Below are 20025 nucleotides of genomic sequence, written 5' to 3'. Positions count from 1 at the left end.
ACACACACACACACACACACACACACACACACACACACACACACACGAAGCAAACACAATTTAACAACAAACAGGACTGAATCGCTAAAGTACACGCAGACTCTTCTTTCATAAATAAGGCATTTGAAACTACCAAAACAAGGATCCAAAACAAGGATTTGCATATGATAAAACCTCTTATTGACCTTGTCTTTTAGAACTAAGTCTCTAGCATTCCTTAAATTGAGTTGAACAAGGAGTCGGCCAGCTAGAGGCAATAAGCCAATGAATGAGATGTTAGATTTACCACTTTTGCCATGCACGAGAATTTCTATCTTTGTTGCAATTGTACTGTTTGAGGCCAGTGTTTCCTATCACTAATATCATCATGTCTATTTTTAAATGTTCTCTTTGTTTTGTAAAATTAGGGGAAAACATAATAAAGCAGTTCAGCAGTTACATGAAATCTGCTATGCATAAAGGCGAAAGCTCCACCAACATGGAGTTGTTGGTAGGCAAGCAGCAACATCAGGAAACAGCTTGAAGGAGCAATCATGGTTTACCATCCAGTAGACAAAGGCAAACTTCAGGGTTTGAGAGGTGACCTAGGGTGGCCCTGAATGAAAGTCAGGGTTGCTTTAAAGTCAAATGCACCAAAGCTGGAAGCACTGTGTTACCATTTAAAAAGCAATTAGACAACAATGTAGGCATAAAAAATAGTGAGGTGAACCAACACCAACTGTGCTAATATGAACTGAAGTCTAAAATGTATTGTTAGGGCTGACCAGTTAGCTCACATGGGAGAGCATGATGCTGATAATACCAAGGTCAAGGATTCAGATCCCTACCGGCCAGCTGCTTAAATAATAAATAAAATAAAATGTATTGTTAGTTGTAAAAGGCAAGAAGCTCAACAGTTGTTTACTTACTGCTCCTATTTATGTAAAAATCTTTTAAAAAGTATATTATCCTATATGTGCATTGATAATTTCTGTAGAAATACCTGAGAAACTGTTAACTGAGCTGCTTCTGGACCAGAAGCTGAAGACTTGGATTTTTACTCTGGTGCTGCATATTACTGGGTGGGGGTAGCCCGTCTGAGGTGAGGTGACACATGCTGGCAAATCTAGAGCTGTGAACCAAATCTGGATGACCCATCCGTGAGTTGGAAATGATTTTGTAATTTTAAAGGGTTGTAAAAACAAAGAATATGCAACAGAGACCATATGTGGCTTGCAAAGCAAAAAATATTATCTGGCTATTTACAAAAAGAGTTTGCAGACTCTTGGGTTCAGGATCAGAACATAGTTAGCTGGGCAAGAGCTAAGGCTCTGGTTCAGTCTGCCTGGGTTTGATTCCTGGCATTACCATTACTAGCTGTATGGCCTTGGGCAAGTCAGCTAAGCCTAGTTTTCTCAACTGTAACATGGGGATGAGAATAATACCTCTTCTTCATGAGGATGTTGTGGGAACATAATAAGAAAATGCAAGTAGAACACTCAGCAGGGAGCCTGACATACAGACAACCAACAAGTGTCAGCTATTATCTTTGTACGATTGGTAGCAGGAATTCATAGGAATGCTGGGAATATCAACTATATGTTACATGCATATAGCATGTTATTTACAGATTGTAAAGTGCTACATAAATTATTTAGGCAGAACAAATGTACGTAAATAAAAAGAAGTCTAAATCATAAAAAATCTAGGCTATTCATAAAAAAGTTATGAAAAAAAAAGCAGTAGATTGTTCTAGATTAAAGACAACTAAGACCTGACAAATATCACAATGTGTGACCCTGGAACGAATTCTGGAAAAAATGAACAAATAAACACAGGAACAAACAACAGCCTCCAAAAAGCTAAAAAGGATATTTTTGGAAAATATGAATGTAAACTGAATGTTAGAATGGCATTATTAAATCAATGTGAAATGTTCTTGGGTGTGATAATGGTATGTGGTTCTATAGGAGAATCTCCTTGTTATTAGGAGACACATAATGAAGTCTTTAGGGGTGACATGTCAGTATATCTGCTATTTATTTCCAAATGGTTTAACAACAAGAACAAAGTGTGTGCCTGTGTCTAAATATATACAAATAGATGCACACAAATATGAAAAAGTTTCAGAAAGTGGTGAATCTGGATGAAGGATACACAGGGGTTTACTGAATTACTTTTCCCTCATTTTTCCAATGGCTTGAAAAATTTCTAAGTAAATAGTTGGGGACAAAATTCTAGAGTAGTTAAGATTATTATAATCTATATAATACAGGATATCATGAATTACTCAGCCATAAATTCCACTAGTGACATTTATTATTATTATAATAAATAACAATTTAATTCCTATAAAAAGTCTCCTCATTTAGTAATTGTTTCATTTCCTTTTTTTCCTGTGCTACTTAAAATTAAAATGAGGGTGGCAAGATTAAAAAAAAAAAATCAACCTTGACCTTCACTTTGTGTCTGAGTTAATTTCTTTTTTGGTAGTGATTTTAACTTCCTGAATAGTGAATCTTTTTGATTCACAACACAGACCTGAAGTCTGTATGAAAGTTCTAGCTTCGCTCACACAATACACAAGTCAACGCGGAAACAGCCCGTGGAGTGCCCCCTGTACACCCAGCACGGGAGGCTGAATGGGCTCTGCTCCTGGGAAGCGAACTCAGAAATCAATCAAGGCAATTGTGAGTGACACCGAGTGTCTTTAGAGTCCAGAGAAAGAAGAGATCTGGGTGGGCTGAGGCAGAGATGCACACCTTGCTTAAGAGGTTTGTTGGCTGGTGAATGGACACCAAATGATGGATTGTGTTGTCAACTGTGTAAGCTGATTTCTTATTGCAAAGTCATTTTTACCCACCTCTAAATCAAATCGGTAAGGAGCTTTATAGCACATCTGTTTCCTACACTTAAACTTAAGTTAAACTTTCTCATCTCACACTTACATGCTACTAGTATTCATCCTTTGCCTCCACAAGAAACTCAGGACTAAAACCGGTGCTATCCTTAGCCATCATGGGTTGTCCACAGCCTCTCTCCCACCCCCTGCCCACTGCCCCCAGTAGCCCCCATCACTCACCTTGGGCGCACTGTCCATGATGCTTGTTCCTTTCACGTGAGCGATGTGCAGTGGCTCTTTGGAGTTCTCTGGCTAAAATCTCCAGCTTTAGAGGTAGATTATGCAAGGTCACTGCATACTTCTGGCTGGTTCTCAGAAACCGAATTCCATAGAACTATCTGACAACACATGGGAAACTGTCAAAAACATTCTCCCAGCAGGCAAACTTTCTGGAAAGTATAAGAGTAAAATGAAAGGGTGGAGGAGGAGGAGATGAGAAATACAGGCCACCCTCACTCAATGCCTGACGTCTCACTTTGTCTACAAGTAGAGATTGTCACTCATTTGCTATGTGAAACCACAAAAGAAGAAGGAGGAAAAAAACATGCTACTCTTCTGCTTTATAGTGTGAAGTTCCTACTTTGAAAAGCTCGGTGTGTGAACACACAGCATTCCTGTCCCTTGAACACTGTGGAACAACTCCCACTGAACAGACCAAGCTCATTTCCCTGATGAGAAGCCACAAGGCCACATTTCTGATAGTGGTCGGCACTTCTTCCTTCCTGCTCTCTACAGCTTGCCTTCCCACAGCCAGGATAAAACCAGTCAAGCGGGAGGCCTTAAAGGACGCAGTCCCCACTCTATCTATCCCTCTTACTACACACGCTCCCTGCTCTGCACCCCTTGCCGCCTCCTGGTCTTTGCTCACAATACTTAATGATTAACATTCCGGGAGTGCCCGGTCTGCATGAAAAGCTCCACTGAGCACTGCACTTGTGTTCTCTCTTAAATCTAATAAAACAGTCATCTGTACTTGAAACCACTACGCTAGCTCATGTGGCTCATCATTACTTGCCAAGTCTTTTTACTTTCCCTAAACATCTAGAGGACCTACTGTGTAGCAATCTGCAGAAGAAGTTTGCATTTTTACTTCATTTAAACAAAATGCTACCCATTCTTCCAAGCCTGGCTCCAGTTCCATCCCCAGCCAGCTGTCTCCTCTCCTTGCTCCCTTCTTGCTATTACAGCACTGCCTGTCTTGTCTTCTGGTTGTCCCATGTGTGGTCCCCACAAGCCTGAGCACCGGCACATATTTACCAATTGAAATAGCTGGCTGATTTCTGGCTGAGACCATCCATAGTTTAAAATATTATCATCGTTGGAAACTAACTTCGAGGGCCACGGATGGGAGCAGATAACAGGGAGAGAACAATGTCAGAATGAACACAAACTGACAGCAGCAAGTTCAAAGTGGAGATCTACAGAGAAGACAGAGATGGAGAAGAGGGGAGTGACAGAGGGAAGGTTTCACAAGGAAGATGAGATGTGAAAGAGGCAGGGAAGGTCAGTAGAGAGACAGAGCTGCAACATTATGAATATGAGGAAAAAAGGGGGGAGGGGATGGGAATTAGTAAGTTCCATTTAAGGAAAAGAAGCAGATTCACAGTGAACGGCAATGAGTGATAAGGGCTGAAGTTATGAATGACAGCCTAGCCTAACAGAAGTATTTTATCCTATGAGTCTCTACAGATATGACAAATAATCCCAACAGCACTACTGCGATTCATAGAGCTAGTGATATTAGTGAGGCCACCGTGGAACAGCAGATGATTTCCATGCTGTGCCATTTGAGTCTCGTCATATTTCTCAGGCACGCCTCTTTACTCTGTTTTCTTCTAACTCATCAGCTCCTCCCTGATGGGTCATGCAGTGTCTCAGATGAGGAAGACGCAACTGTGTTATCAAGCCAAGGCTGAAGTTCATGTTGCAAGGGTGGGAACCTATTAGACCTAAATTCCATGCTTCCAGTTTTATATACTGTACCTATAGGAAAAACATTTTTAAATAGGGCAGAGTTCAACCCAAATATTCCTTTCCTGCAGTTCATTATTTTCTAAAACAAGAATCAATATTCCTAACACTTAGTGGCCAAAACAAAATCTAGAAATCTAGTAACATACCTAGAAATCACACAATTTTAAATCACAAAAATGCAAAAAACAAAAACAAATTTGGGCTGGCCAGTTAGCTCAGTTGGTTAAGGCACGGTGTTATATTGAAGTCAAGCAAAGGTTCTGATCCCCATACTGGCCAGCGGCATCTCCCTCCCCCCACCCAAAATAATGGTAATTCATCATTTATTTGGGAAATAGAAGGAAGACAGCAGAAAACAAGAGCTTAGATTAGAATAGCAGGGCCAGGTTGGAGTAGAATAACAGGACTCAGAGCCAGCAGGGTCAGAAGAAGGGCTCTTTTATTATTCATGCTTTTTCAATGGCATTTAACAACTCCATGGAACACACTTTTTCTTTTTCTTGTTTTAAAGGGCCCAGAGGGTGGGCTGATTAGCTCACTAAGTAGAGCATATTACTGATAACACCAAGGTCAAGGATTTGAATACCCTTACAGGCCAGCTGCCAAACAATAAATAAATAAAGGGCCCAGAAACTATTTTATAATAAATACTCTTAATGTAAGGCTCTCTGAGTAGGGACCTCATCTGTTTGGGCCACTGAAATTTCCCCAGCATTTGAACAGTGCTGGGCACATAGAACTCTAAAATTTTTATTGAGTGAATAAATGAATTTCGGTTTTATGTTGGTTACCAACCAGGATGTACACAATGCCAATAGCTGGTATTCACTATACAGTATTATTATAACAAAGCTTACGAGTTACAGAAGTCTTTTGTTCTTGCCCCTCCAGCATCCCTTTCTCTTTCTTGTGTTAAGAGTCCTTTCGGCGCCTGGTGAAGCTTTTAAACCAGAGGCTGTTCCAGGCTGGCCTACGTACCCATTGCCCAGACACAGCAATTGGTTTACACATGATAAAAGGAAGTAATTCCAACCAGGGTCAACTGTCTTTGGGATCTTGGGAGAGACGTTCCCCTCTTTGTGAGGTGGTGAGGTGGAGGAGGAGGAATGCCTGTGGCAGGCCAGGCACTCTTGGTGGACGGCTCTGCTCCCATGTGGAAAGTGTCTGCCAGACAGTGATGCCCACACACACACAGGCGGGCAGAGAAGAGGAAAACCCCAGAGACACAGAAGTGCTGGGATTCAGCCGGGCCTGAAAAGCAATCTCTAGGCTCACCTTAAGTGCTGGGTTTCTGAACCCTGTAAACAATAGCTCCTATTTGCCAAGTGCTAACTGTGTGCCAGGTACCGTTCTAACCACATGGCAGATATTAACTCATTTAATCCAAAATGCAGACTTAAAAGGTAGCTACTACTATTCCCATTTTACCAAGGAGAGACAGAGAGAGAGAGATTAATTTTGCCAAATAATCAACCCAGTTTCTTCAACAAATAAACTGCAAGGGGGAGAAAAGACAGGTGGAATCTAAAGACAAAGAGACTGACAAAACACATCAAATCACAACGTATGGGTCTTATTTGGATCTTATTAAGCGATTAAAGTTAACGTTTGTGTAGGTGTAATGATGTTATGATTGTGTTTTTAAAAGTCCCTGTCTTTCAGAGACTCATAACAAAATATTTATAGATAGAATATATGAGACTTATTGTCATAATTCAAGAAAGAGAAAAGTTGATGGAGGTAGAGATAAAACAAGATTGGCCATGAGTTGAAAGTTGGGGAGTCTGTGTGATGGATACATTGTACTGCAGACATTCTTTAAGAGTTTAAAAACAGCTTTGGTAAGATATAATTCAGGTACCCTAAAATTCACCCTTTTAAAGAGCACAATTCCATGGTTTTTAGTATAATCAGAGTTGTGCAACCATCACCACTATCTAATTTTAGAACATTTTCATTACCCCCAAAAGAACCCCCACCCCCATTAGCAGTCATTCCACATTCCCTTCCCCCAGCCCCCGGCAACCACTTTCTACTCATAACAAAATATTTATAGATAGAATATATGAGACTTATTGTCATAATTCAAGAAAGAGAAAAGTTGATGGAGGTAGAGGTAAAACAAGATTGGCCATGAGTTGAAAGTTGGGGAGTCTGTGTGATGGATACATTGTACTGCAGACATTCTTTAAGAGTTTAAAAACAGCTTGGGAGTCTGTGTGATGGATACATTGTACTGCAGACATTCTTTAAGAGTTTAAAAACAGCTTTGGTAAGATATAATTCAGGTACCCTAAAATTCACCCTTTTAAAGAGCACAATTCCATGGTTTTTAGTATAATCAGAGTTGTGCAACCATCACCACTATCTAATTTTAGAACATTTTCATTACCCCCAAAAGAAACCCCACCCCCATTAGCAGTCATTCCACATTCCCTTCCCCCAGCCCCCGGCAACCACTTTCTATTTTATTATTGACTTTTGTATACATTTGAAATACTCTATAATTAAAAAATAAAAAGAAAGGAAGGATGGACACACTTGCTCAAGGTCACACAGTGAAGTGATAGGGCCAGAATTTGAACCCAAGTCTCTTGGAAAAGAAAGACCACACTAACTCAAGTTCAGATGATTCCCATCACCTGGGCAAACTTCTGGCAGTGATTCTTCCTCATAATGAAGGGCTTGGCCAGAAAGTCACAATACAGGTTAGAATGCTGTAATTTGTGTGTTATTTTTCTAGGGAAAACCACATAGACCTGAAAATGAAACTAAGACACAAAAGTAACAGGATTTGGCCCTGAAATTAGATTAATTCCTATATAGATACCTAGTATTTTGTGTGTTAGTCTGGTATTTGACCCCTCAATGATTTTTCTGAATGAAAGAAATGAACGTGAGAACTGCCTTAGACATTTTGCTGCAATCAACTTGCATCTCAAAGCAAATGGATCTCTTACATGCATAAATATTGCAAGAGCTGATTATTCTTGGGAAATGTGTGCTTTTGTAATAATATCCGGCTGTCTGAAGGTTGAAACAGAGTTCAAGAGAAACAAGTAAGGAAAACTCTAGTGAGATAATCTCAATGCTCTTGACAAATGCACCGAGAACAATTATTTTGGACTATAGTTTCATTTCTGAGTGAATCTGATCACTTCGTTTCTATAGCTCCTAATAAATGTGTAGGATGGCAGATTGCTTTTGTTTTTTTGTATGCTCTTATACTGTTTTCAAGTGGACTTTTAGCTATCAAGTTCCTTGACTGGTATTCAAACACTGGGCACTTAATACTTGAATTATAAAGTACAGCTGCACCAGACCTAGAATCTTCAAAACATTAAAGACTTGGCCGGAGGGTCGGCCGTGGCTCACTCGGGTGAGTGTGGTTCTGATAACGCCGGGGCCACGGGTTCGGATCCCATATAGGGATGGCCGGTTAGCTCACTGGGTGAGTGTGGTGCTGACAACACCAAGTCAAGGGTTAAGATCCCCTTACGGTCATCTTAGAAAAAAAAAAAAAAAACAAAAAAAACTTGGCAGGAAAGTTCAAACTGCACTGCTTTGAGATCATCTGAGATTACCTGGCAGATTTTAATCTCATGAAGGTAATTCATAAAAATAGCTCTTTTGGTCAAAGTAGAATTTCATAAGTTGCCAACAAATTCACTAAATATCCTAGTGTAGGAATAATACAGGAAGGACTGAGGTTCTGCAGCTAATATGATTATTAGTGATAATTCAGTTTTATAGCCTGAATTTTGATCCCCAAGTTGAGAGGGAAAAGGAATCAGAGCAAGAATTGAAAAAAAGGATGTGAAGGAAATGCTGCAGGTGCAGAGAAGCTGGAGGAAAAGGCTAAATGTTGGCAGGAGAAAAACAGGGCAGAAAGTAATCATTATGGGGTGAGCAGAAAGAAGGTGGGGAGGAGTCAACTGGCAGAAAGTTGACTGAGAAAGAGGCTTCATGGAGGAATAAGACATCTCAAAATCTCCAGAAAAAAGCCAAAAGCATTTAAGTAGTAAAGCTACTGAAATGTAGTTTTTTGTTTTACTTTTATTCAAATCGACTCAGTCACTTTTGAAAGTCCCTTGATCCTTGGTCCCATTTTAGTTCTTTAAACATATCTACACATTTAATACATTCTGCATCCCATAATTTCACCGTCTTTTCATGACTTATTCTGTGTTTCTTGTTTAGCTGATTCTCATCACGGTGGCTTGTTTCCTCACATATTTGATTGTGAACCCACAATCCTGAGCTTTATCTATGGTCTGGGGTTGTGTTCTTCTGTAGAGAATCTGTGCTGGCTTTTGCTAGGCACCTGTGGCCACTACTGATTGGAGATTGCTTTCAATTTTCCACTTGATTTTCTCCAAGTAGAGTGACTTGTTACAAATGTGCTTGAGAAATGGCTTCTCTGAGAAACTGGATTCTCAGAGAATCTTTGGGTTCCAGGCTTTCTGGGTTGTGATCAATGTTCCCACCCCATGAAGAATCAGAGCTTTGACTTCTGCTCAGAAATCATTAGGCTACGAGGAGTTGACAAACATCCCTGGTGCAACTGTCAGCTCCAGCACTTTACAATCCTCAGGATTTGTGCTTTCCTATTTTTTCCTCTCAGAAATTCCCTCACTTTCTTGCTAGATCAGCTATCTACTTAGAGATTAAAAACAAATTCTATCCAAGTTTATACAGAAAGTATCTGGTTTGCCATATTTTCAGAAACTGAAGTCTCTTCCCTAAAAGCAAACGTTTTCCACCTCCCCCAAATTTGTTTATATCAAGATGCATTAAAAAAAAGGAGCTTCACTGGTTGAAGTGCATGTTGGAGAATATTTTGATTAAGCTCTTTAATCACAGAAAAGGAAGCTGTAGCCCAGAAATGAGTTGCCTTATTACTTACAGAGTCAGTATAGAGCTCCCACATTGCACTGCCTAAGGAGAACCAAAGTTTAGGGCAAAAAATAGCTTTTTCTGAATGATTCAACAAAATTAAATTATACTGAGTTCTTAAAATTCATAGCAAGTAGAAGAGTAAAGATATAGAGCTAAAGGTAATTCAGCTACAAAAACCCAACTTCTAAAAACACAACAACTAAAGAAACAGTGTGAAAAGTACTGGGAATACAGGAATATTCAAAGCAAGATCCAAAAAGATGTACTAAGTTTAAATTATCATTATATACAAAAAATTTATTTTAGAAGTCACATATCTTTAAAAAATAACATAGAAGGTATAAGTTCTTATCCTGACTGGATATTATTTATCATTTGGACACCAGGGTGTTGTGTGGTGCAATTAATGAGGTGCAAATACCATGTCCATGTGATTGATGTTCCCAGTATTTATACCAGCTCAAAACATTAATGTGACTTTTAAAAGAAAAAAAAAAAAAAAAACTATTTTGAAAACATCCAAAAAGTATCTTGCGCTCATAAGTCCTGAAACTACCGATCCGTTGCTGAGTATTCCGAAAGCTGAAAAAACTAGGCATTATTATTTCAATTAACAACTGAAAAAATCCAATGGAACTCATATCAGGAGTACAACACGGTCATTTCAATACATGAGCCAGAGCAGAACAAAGAAATATTAAATTTCTGCTTTACAGTTTCATAGGTTGAAAGCAAAAGGAAAATCAGAAAAAGAAGTGGAGAGTTTTGCCTGGTAATTTTTTTTGGTAGAAATGGTTATCCTTGTTCCTATTCAGTAAGTTTCTTTTAATCTTATAGAGTAGCACCCACATTCAGATCCCCATACTGGCCAGCTGCCAAAAAAAAAAAAACCAAAAAACTTGCGCCCACATACAGCCAAGTTCAAATATTGGAGAATCAGGACACAAAACGAAACTATAAATTTACACTTACTATGGACCAAAAAATATAGTTCTTTGAAAATCTGAACTAAAACCCTGTGATTTAACACATTAAAAATGCTAAAAACAGCTTTACAGACCAAGGAGTTAAAATGATCCTCAAGGATGACTAAAGAATTTTTATGCAATAACTTTAAGAAGTTCCTATAATATAAAGCAATTACTTTTATTTTAATCTATTTACTATTTAAAAAAACAATCCCAGATCATATTTCTAGATACTTCTACTCAGATTATGAGGTATTTTTTGGGGGGGATAAATATAAAGCAAAGTCTATGTTTATATGAAGTGGGTTTGGGGTTCTCTGATATAGCTAGAACTAAATCCAGAGATACTGTCACTTTCCAAAAAGCTTCAAGAAAGAGAAAACTTGTATCAGTTGGTTAATTGCATAAATCTTCTAAGGATGCAGTTACCACATGCATCTGTGAAGAGAAGTTAACAGTTCATGCTGGAGAACTGAAAAGACTTAAAATTACATAATAGTCAATCACTATTAATCATTTGTGAAGATAAGCAACACCTGATAGCACTAGCTGGCTCACCTAATTTTGATTAGAACAAATATATTTTCAATTGTGTTTCCCATCAAATTGTAATAACCTTATCAGAAATACATTTACTAAAGATAAGCTCTGCAGGTACTGAAAGTATCATGTGGGAGTATGATGAAAGATACAGCTCCTATAAATCTTCAGGAAAAACTGGCCATTAATTTTATTGAGGTGAAAAATATATAACACTAAATTTGTAGATCTGAACTTTATTATCAGAAAGATGTCATTTTAGAATAGACTTGAGAAATTCTTGAAAATGGTTTCAATATGGCACAAAACTCCATATTTTCAGAGCTGCATGCCTACCCATCTGCTAAAATGTATCCGGAAAGAAAATACACAGAGAGTGTGGTAGAACAGGCATAAAAGTTGACAAAAGAACCAAATGAAAATCCCTCATGACAGACTGAGATCTAGAAAGCACTTTAATGCTCTATCCTTCTCCAAACGATCAAGAGATTAAAAAGAAATGGCAAGTCCTGTATTTACAAAACCGATGAAAATCACACTGTAATCAGTGAATGCAGAACAACTGCACAGATCTGAGTTTCCAACTTTTTCCACCATGATTCCACATCAAGGTAAAAAGATTCTTTTGTACAAATCCAAGGATGTAGACAGAGGTGGCAGGACAACTGCCAAAGATGATAGAACGAATTACTACTGAAGCTGGTGACAGGACCCAGGGGGAGGGAGGGCAGAGCCCTCAAGGAAAGAACCCTATTAGTGACGGCAGCTTAGTCAGTGGTGGATCTACGGTACCAAAACCGGGCTCTGAAGTCATCACTGCATGTCATGAACCCAGGGTTGGTGGGCGAGTGCACTATGCAGCGTACAATGTTGTTGTGCCCCAAGGACAGCAGGTTTCTCCGTTCTGCTGTCCTCGAGTCCCAGCAGCAGAGGCTGATCGTCCTTTCGTCAGGCAGCAACACATAGTCCTCGGTATGGTTAAAGACAGCCTGTGTCCGGTGCACCTGTCGTCCGCTTAAACCCGCGCCTGCCACAGAAATCAAGAGGTTAAGGGCCTGCGAACCGAGGGATAGCTTTCTAAGTTCTCATCTCAGACTCTCAGAACATTCTAGTAACAATACTAGTAACAATCCTCTCAATGTAAAAACAGCATTTTAAAACTGCTGAAGTAATACACCTTGTATAATTTTGGAAACTAAAAAAGTATAAAAAAGAAAATCACCACTAGGCCCACCACCTGAGGCAACACTGTTAATGCCCAATGTACTTCCAGGCATGAAAACACATTTTTAAAGTATAAAACTGATGCCACATTACGTATATATTTTTCTACCACAGTTTAAACCTTATGTTGGGTACACTTTTCCAAGTTTTTTACTAGCTGCAAAGTATCCCATGTGGAGATAATTACATCACCTACCACATGGGTTGTTGCGAGGATTAAAAGGAGGTAATGCACAAGGAGCTTTGCAGTATACATGCTCAACAAATGTTACCATGAGTATTTTTAAAGGCTGCATGCTGCCAATGGATGCATAACAGATTTACTGTGTGCTTCTTGGTGGACATCAATATTGTTTCTAATTTTCAATTACTCCAAATAATGTTGGGATAGACTCCCTTTTATGGCCGCATGGGCACGCTTGTCTAATTATCTTTTTAGGTTGAATTTCTAAAGAGTGGATATAGGGGGTCAAAAAATATATATTTAAAATTCTGATATGACTCCAAACTGCCCTTCAAAAATATTTTCCCTCTTACCAATAAAATGTTGATTTCTTCATATTTTTATCAATATTAGATAATATCGATCTTTTACATTCCTGAAATTTGATGAACAAAAAAAGATACTTCCATTTATATAACTTAGGTTTATAGTGAAGTTGGTCATCTTTTATTTACTGACCATTATTTACGTATTTATTTTGCAGCTGGCCAGTACAGGGATCCTAATCTGTGACCTTGGTGTTACAAGGCTGTGCTCTAACTGAGCTAACTGGTCAGTCTTATTGACCATTTTTATTTCTTTTATAAAATGGCTCCATGTCCTCCGGCCCTTTTTCTGTCAAATTTGGGCTCATCTTTTTCGTATTTATATGGTCTCTTTATAGATTTGAGCTAACTGGTCAGTCTTATTGACCATTTTTATTTCTTTTATAAAATGGCTCCATGTCCTCTGGCCCTTTTTCTGTCAAATTTGGGCTCATCTTTTTCGTATTTATATGGTCTCTTTATAGATTAAGAGCATTAACCCAATGTCTAACGATGTACATATGCTATATACTTCCCCTAGTCTATCATTTTTTTAATAGTATTTTTAGTTAATTTTTAGCATAAAATTTCTAATGCTTTCTTGACAGTTTTTTGTTTTATTTCACTTTTCAAGAACCTTTGAATTCTAACTAAATATTAAAACCCGAAACAAAAATCTTAATGTGCTGACATAACTGGGTCTTGATCTGTGAATCAGAAAAAAGGAAAAAGGGAATTTGCATATAAATTCTGTATAATCCCATTTTTAAAAAAACAAATTCCAATCTACCATGAACACAAGAAAATCAACCACATACCACCATAAAACAATCCATTCATAAAACAAATGTAAGTTCTTGTTAGCAGTGTGGTGTGCATCTGTCCTAATACAGCACCTGTCCTCTAAACAGCAGTTGTTACTTCTAAAGGAGGAGGACCCTTTCACATGTTTACTCTGATCACTCTTGTAACTTCTTTTTGCAGCAAGCACACAGTTCTTCAAAAGTAATGAGATATTTTTTAAAAGTTTCATATAAAAAGTGTTTCAATGAAGTCACCAAGAATTATGATAAAAATGGCTCTTCTCAAGTCTTGCTAGTTGTACTATATACACCAGAAACCAGAAAGATGGCAGGGAACTTTGGTTATGATAAAGTAAATCTAAGGTAGGTTATACTGCACCCTAGCGGTTCAAATATCACCAACTCTTCAATTTTCTTCTCGAAGATGCTAAATTATTAACATAGCAGAGCCCCGCTTTGAGTTTTTTGAATTATGGTCATGGTGATTTTAGAGTATGACAGACTATCTCACAACAAAGGAAGTTTCCTGAAAATTCTCTACCAAACAACAGTCTTTGTTGCTACAAAGAACAGAATAAGACAATATTTTAACACACAGTATCAAATAAGCAAACTTGAATCCTGATTAAGGTGCTAAGATAAATTTAAATATATCTCATTATAAAAAAAAGCCAGCAGGCACAATTATTACCAATGAGAGAGATCAACACAAATTAATGAGAGAACGCAATGAACTTAATTTTGGTTTTCAGTCTGCTGAGCCCACTTTATATTTGGGTTCAGCATATCTCATTATAAAAAAAAGCCAGCAGGCACAATTATTACCAATGAGAGAGATCAACACAAATTAATGACAGAACGCAATGAACTTAATTTTGGTTTTCAGTCTGCTGAGCCCACTTTATATTTGGGTTCAGAACACTTGTCTTCATTTGGGGGCTACCTCTGCTCTCTTAGGAATGGGCCAAGATCTTTCCTCTTTAATGCATAAAATTACTGAGATCCACTAAGTGAGGCTTTTCTCTGGACTCCTTTCATGGAAGAAGGCAGACTAGTCTACAAATGGATCTCCAGGTTCTCAAATATTAATTGCATGGAATCAACCTAGTCTAAATTGTGATGTCTTGAGAAGAGCAAAGTTAGGAAACCACGGTTCTATTTCTAGCCCTGCCTCTTACTAAGTGTAGCCTTGGCTGAACAATTTAACCTCTGAGCCTTGATTTCCTCTTATCTAAAAGAGGGATAACATCTGCCTTCCTCAATGCATTGTGCCGCTCTACTGCAAGGAGCTAAAAGAGAGTTGAAAACAGTAAAATGCTACAGAAATGGTAATTAATATCAATTTCTCACATACCCGTGTATCTGACCAGTGTTCGTCCTGTTGATATTTCCCAAAGTTTGGCTACAGAGTCTTTTCCACTTGAGAGAATGTATTTAGAATTTTTGGAAAAAATGGCAGAGCAAACTTCAGCCCCGTCATGTGCTTTCTCAAAAGTTGTGATGCAGCGATTTGAGACACCATCCCATAGTTTGATGCAGCCATCCTTGCTACCAGTTACATACATATTGGCACTAGGATTGTAATTAACGGAACATATTGCATCAGTGTGTTGATCTTGAGGATTGCAAGAGACAAAACACTGAAAGGTGTTGATATCATACAGGCGAAGAGTAGGATGCTGAGTTCCAACAAGTATAAAGTCCCCAGAAGGATGAAAAGAGATGGAGCGTAACATTTCGGCTTCCTGTTAGGACAAAGACATTAACATAAGTGACCAACTGGTGAACAATTAAATCCAAAGGAAATGTGGGAAATATCTGGCTGATGCAAAGAATCCACAAAGCAATTAGTAGCTATTACACAGGTATCAGAAGGAATAAAAGTGCTTTCTGGAATACATGAAAGTATCTCTTCAACAGGTATTTCCAAAACTATATAAGAATATTTACGGATTAGATTATTCCAAAAACTACAGAAGTGAGCTTCATTATTTCCATATAAACACTAGGTGAACTTAGAATGGAATATTATCAATCTATGATACATTCATGGTGGTTACTGAATGAAGATAAACACAACTTATATATAAGAAAAGCTTCTTCAATTTGCTCCAGGGCTGCAAATATTGAGTAAAAAATTAAGTTTAATTACTGAAAGATGGAAGCCGCTAAAATGTTAGTATTTCTGGAATGCATTCAAAATAGGATACTAAATATTACTTTTCCAGTGAACGCTTTATAGTTTTAACTGAATGCTTTTTCGATTCCCATAAATTATACTATAGTAAAGTTGGTCATGTTTTGTTTTTAAACAGAGACTTGCAACCTTTAGAGTGACATAGATTCCGAACCCTTAATGCATGAACTGTGACCAGCAGCAATCCTGACCAGCCAGAGGAAGCGGGCACACAACAGTGTGTGAACTATGTGCCAAAGAAATCTGATCCCTGTGCCATGCAGCATGTGTCCTGGTTGCCGTACTCTTGTTTTATAGGATGATCACTGAGACTGCTTTTAAAAAGAGAACAGTCATACAATCGCTCACTGTATTTAAGGTAAAGTGTAAAGTTCCTTTCCAAACTTTCCTAACCTGAATGTATTTGAAGGCTCTTTTTGCAGATGGTTTAGAATAATCAAATAATTTAAGCGTATAATCCCTTGAACCAGAGGCCAAGATCTGTTCTGTTGGGTGGAAAGCGAGACATGTGACTTCATCCACATGATCATAGAGAGTTCGAATAACTGGGTGGTTTTCCATATTCTGCTGTGCAGTCTCATTCATCATAACCTAGACCAACAAAAAAAGAAGAGATGCTCAAGGTAAAGGACCTGTCTAAATCAAAGTACACAATCTACAACTATGGTAAACGAAAGCTGGTTTAAACTCACTCTCGTTCTCCCAAGACTGAACAATAAAAGGCGAACAGTAAGTATGTTAACTGTGTTCTTACCTCTATTGGCATGGCGCTTTTGGCCAACATTCTTTCTGTGTCAAGTATCTTTATGGAAGCATCAGCAGATCCAGTGGCTATTAACTGCCCATCTCTGCTATAGGTAGCTACACGGCATGGTCCCTTATGGGATGTGACATAGCATGTTTCGTACTCGGAAGCCTCTGGGGACATAGTCTGGACATCTGCATCAAATTCCAGGTCAATCCCTGTGCCAGGGGCAACTGTGTCTGAACGACCAATAGCATACTGAACTGCGGTGTCATCATTTTCCATTCCTGAAAGAAATCAAAATTAAGGGCATGAAAAAATGCTTTCTTTAAAAGGCCAATACAAAGGTCAGGATCCAAACTGGAAAAATATTCACCAATGTCAACTTACTCTTTCTTAGAGGTGCATGATACCCAGTGCTTTACAAAATTATGTACACTGCCCATGCTATTCAAGGCTTACAACACTGTGAGACAACAGAGGTTGGTGGAAGGTTAGGTTTCAACAAAGTCATTTCTCTAGGCTCTTGCCTCTAGAGTTTACTACTTTAACTATGACTACAGAAACTAAAAAAAAAAAAGGCAGTCCTGAAGTTATCCATTTTTTTCCTCATTCCAATGTTTAATATTTTTAGGGCTGAGATCTGTTAGGAAAAGATAGTGTTGACATTAAAATCAGTTAAACATTTTTAAAAGAATGGTATTTAAATAAACTGAAGTTTATCAAGAATATGCATTAAATTAAATTAATTAATTAATTTACTTATGGCAGCTGGCTGGTAGAGAGATCAGAACATACATTTTAAATTTAAAAACAGGAGCCGAGGAGACCCACAGACCCAGGCGACCCCTCCCCCTTTGACCCGGAGGGAAGTGCCAGCTCGTGTGGCATGCCCCACTGAGGTGAGTGGGTCTGGGGGCTCATTCTATGGCCACGGATTCTGGAACAGGACCCAAGGTGGTATAATATAGCTACTACTACACCTACTGTCAAGCAAGGAAAATTCACCACCACAGTAAGAGCCAGGGCCACTCTACAGGTAACCTACTGATCACTCAACTACACAGATATAAAAAGAGTCACCAGTAAAGCCTGCAAATAGAGGAAGAAATCTTCATCCTCGTATCCAACCTCAGTGTAATAGAAGAAGCAAACCCTTTACCAAATGACCAAACGTTAACAAAAAATACTAGAACTACAAAAAAAACAAGATATGACACCACTGAAGGAATACAGTAATGCTCAAATTTCAGACTCCATGGAACAGGGAATCCTTGAAATGTCTGAAAAAGAATTCCGAGCAATGATCTTAAGAAAACTTGAAGAAATAAAAGAAGACTCAATTGAGAACACAATGAAACAAGAAAAAATATCCAGAATATGAAGGAAGAAATTTACAAAGAGATTAATACCTTAAAAAAAGAGCATAGGAGAACTTCTACAAATGAAAGATTCACTCAATGAAATAAAAAACACAACAGAGAGCTTGAGCAGCAGGGTAGAGAAAGCGGAAGAAAGAATTTCAGATCTTGAAGATGGTCTTTTCAAAATAACCCAGGCAGACAAAAAAAGGAAAAAAAGAATTAAAAATAATAAGGAAAATCTAAGAGAGATAGCAGACAATCTCAAGTGCTCTAACATCCGAATTGTGGGTATTCCAGAAGGGGAGGAGAAAGGAAAAGGTACTGAAAACCTATTCAAGGAAATAATAACAAAAAACTTCGCAGGTATAGGGAGAGATACAGACCTTCAGATCCAGGACGCTAAAAGGTCCCCAAACAGATTCAACCTAAAAATATCCTCCCCAAGACACACAAGCTCAAAGACAAAGAGAGAATTCTAATAGGAGCAATAGAAAAGTGTCAAGTCACCTATAAGGGAGCCCCCATCAGACAAACAGCAGACTTCTCAATTGAAACCCTACAGGCCAGAAGAAAGTGGAATGATATATTCAAAATACTAAAAGAAAAAAATTGCCAGACCAGAATTCTTTATCCAGCAAGGCTCTCCTTCAGAAATGAGGGAGAAATAGTGTATTTCCCAGACAAACAAAAGTTGTGGGAGTTCACCACCATACCACCAGCCCTGCAAGAAATTCTCAAGGGAGTCTTTCATCTGGAATCTGAATAATGATGACCACTATCACAAATACACAAGAAAGAGCAAAACCCACCGTTAAAACAAAAATGCCAGAGAGAAAAAGAAAGAAGCTAAATCATGCCACACTAAATTTCCAACTAACATTGAAGAAGAGAAATAAAAGGGGAAGTAATGATCAAAAGATACTTAAATCATCTAAACAAAAAGCGATTAAATGACAGGAATTAAATAATACTTGTCTATAACTATCTTAAATGTGAATGGATTAAACTCCCCAATCAAAAGACACAGATAGACTGATCGGATTAAAAACCTAGACCCAAGTATATGCTGTCTCCAAGAGACCCACCTCACCTGTAGAGACACATACAGACTAAAAGTGAAAGGATGGAAAAAGATATACTATGCAGGACTGGCCCCGTGGCTCACTCAGGAGAGTGCGGTGCTGGGAGCGCTGAAGCTGTGGGTTCAGATCCTATATAGGGATGGCCAGTGTGCTCACTGGCTGAGCGTGGTGCAGACCACACCGTGCCGAGGGTTGTGATCCCCTTACCGGTCAGAAAAAGGAAAAAAAAAAAGAAAAAAAGATACTATGCAAATGGAAACCAAAAACGAGCAGGAGTAGCTATTCTTATATTGGACAAAATAGACTTTAAACCACAAAACATAAAAAGAGACAAAGAAGGCCACTATACAATGATAAAAGGATCCATCTAGCTAGAGGACATAACAATCATAAATATATATGTACCCAATACTGGATCACTCAGATATATAAAGCAAACACTCTTAGACCTAAAGAAAGAAATAGGCCCTAATATGCTAATAGCGGGTAATCTAAACACCCTTCTCAGTATGGGACAGATCCTCCAGGCAACAAATCAACAAAGAGACACAGGATTTAATTTATACCTTAGACCAAATGGACCTGGCAGATGTATAAAGAACATTTCACTCAACAACTAAAGAATATACTTTCTTCTCATCAGCTCGTGGAACATTCTCCAGAACAGACCACATATTATGTCACAAATCTAGTCTCAGCAAATTAAAAAAAAAACTGAAATCATTCCAAGTATCTTTTCAGACCACAATGGACTAAAACTGGAAATTAATAATAAGCAAACCTCGGGGCCGGCCCGGTGGCGCACTGGATAGTGCGCCGC

General features: G+C 38.4%; 2 protein-coding genes across 3 annotated transcripts in view; both read right to left on the bottom strand.

Moving 5' to 3' along the window:
* Positions 1–3079, bottom strand: part of CASS4 (Cas scaffolding protein family member 4) — a 39069-nt gene extending 35990 nt beyond the window's left edge. Inside the window, exon 1 of the mRNA XM_008584764.1 lies at positions 3062–3079. Within this exon, the coding sequence (XP_008582986.1) occupies positions 3062–3079 (18 nt within the window). The remainder of the gene's footprint in view (positions 1–3061) is intronic.
* Positions 3080–11482: 8403 nt separating this feature from the next.
* Positions 11483–20025, bottom strand: part of CSTF1 (cleavage stimulation factor, 3' pre-RNA, subunit 1, 50kDa) — a 15484-nt gene continuing 6941 nt past the window's right edge. For both annotated transcript variants that reach the window (XM_008584757.1, XM_008584758.1), the window contains exons 3-6: positions 16769–17046; positions 16408–16605; positions 15172–15562; positions 11483–12289 (exon numbers count right to left, since the gene is read on the bottom strand). In XM_008584757.1, the coding sequence (XP_008582979.1) occupies positions 12030–12289; positions 15172–15562; positions 16408–16605; positions 16769–17046 (1127 nt within the window). In that variant the 3' untranslated portion in view covers positions 11483–12029. The remainder of the gene's footprint in view (positions 12290–15171; positions 15563–16407; positions 16606–16768; positions 17047–20025) is intronic.

Source organism: Galeopterus variegatus, unplaced genomic scaffold, assembly GCF_000696425.1.
Source record: "Galeopterus variegatus unplaced genomic scaffold, G_variegatus-3.0.2 Scaffold3366, whole genome shotgun sequence".
Lineage (NCBI taxonomy): Eukaryota > Metazoa > Chordata > Mammalia > Dermoptera > Cynocephalidae > Galeopterus > Galeopterus variegatus.
This window is presented reverse-complemented; position numbering and strand designations above follow the sequence as displayed.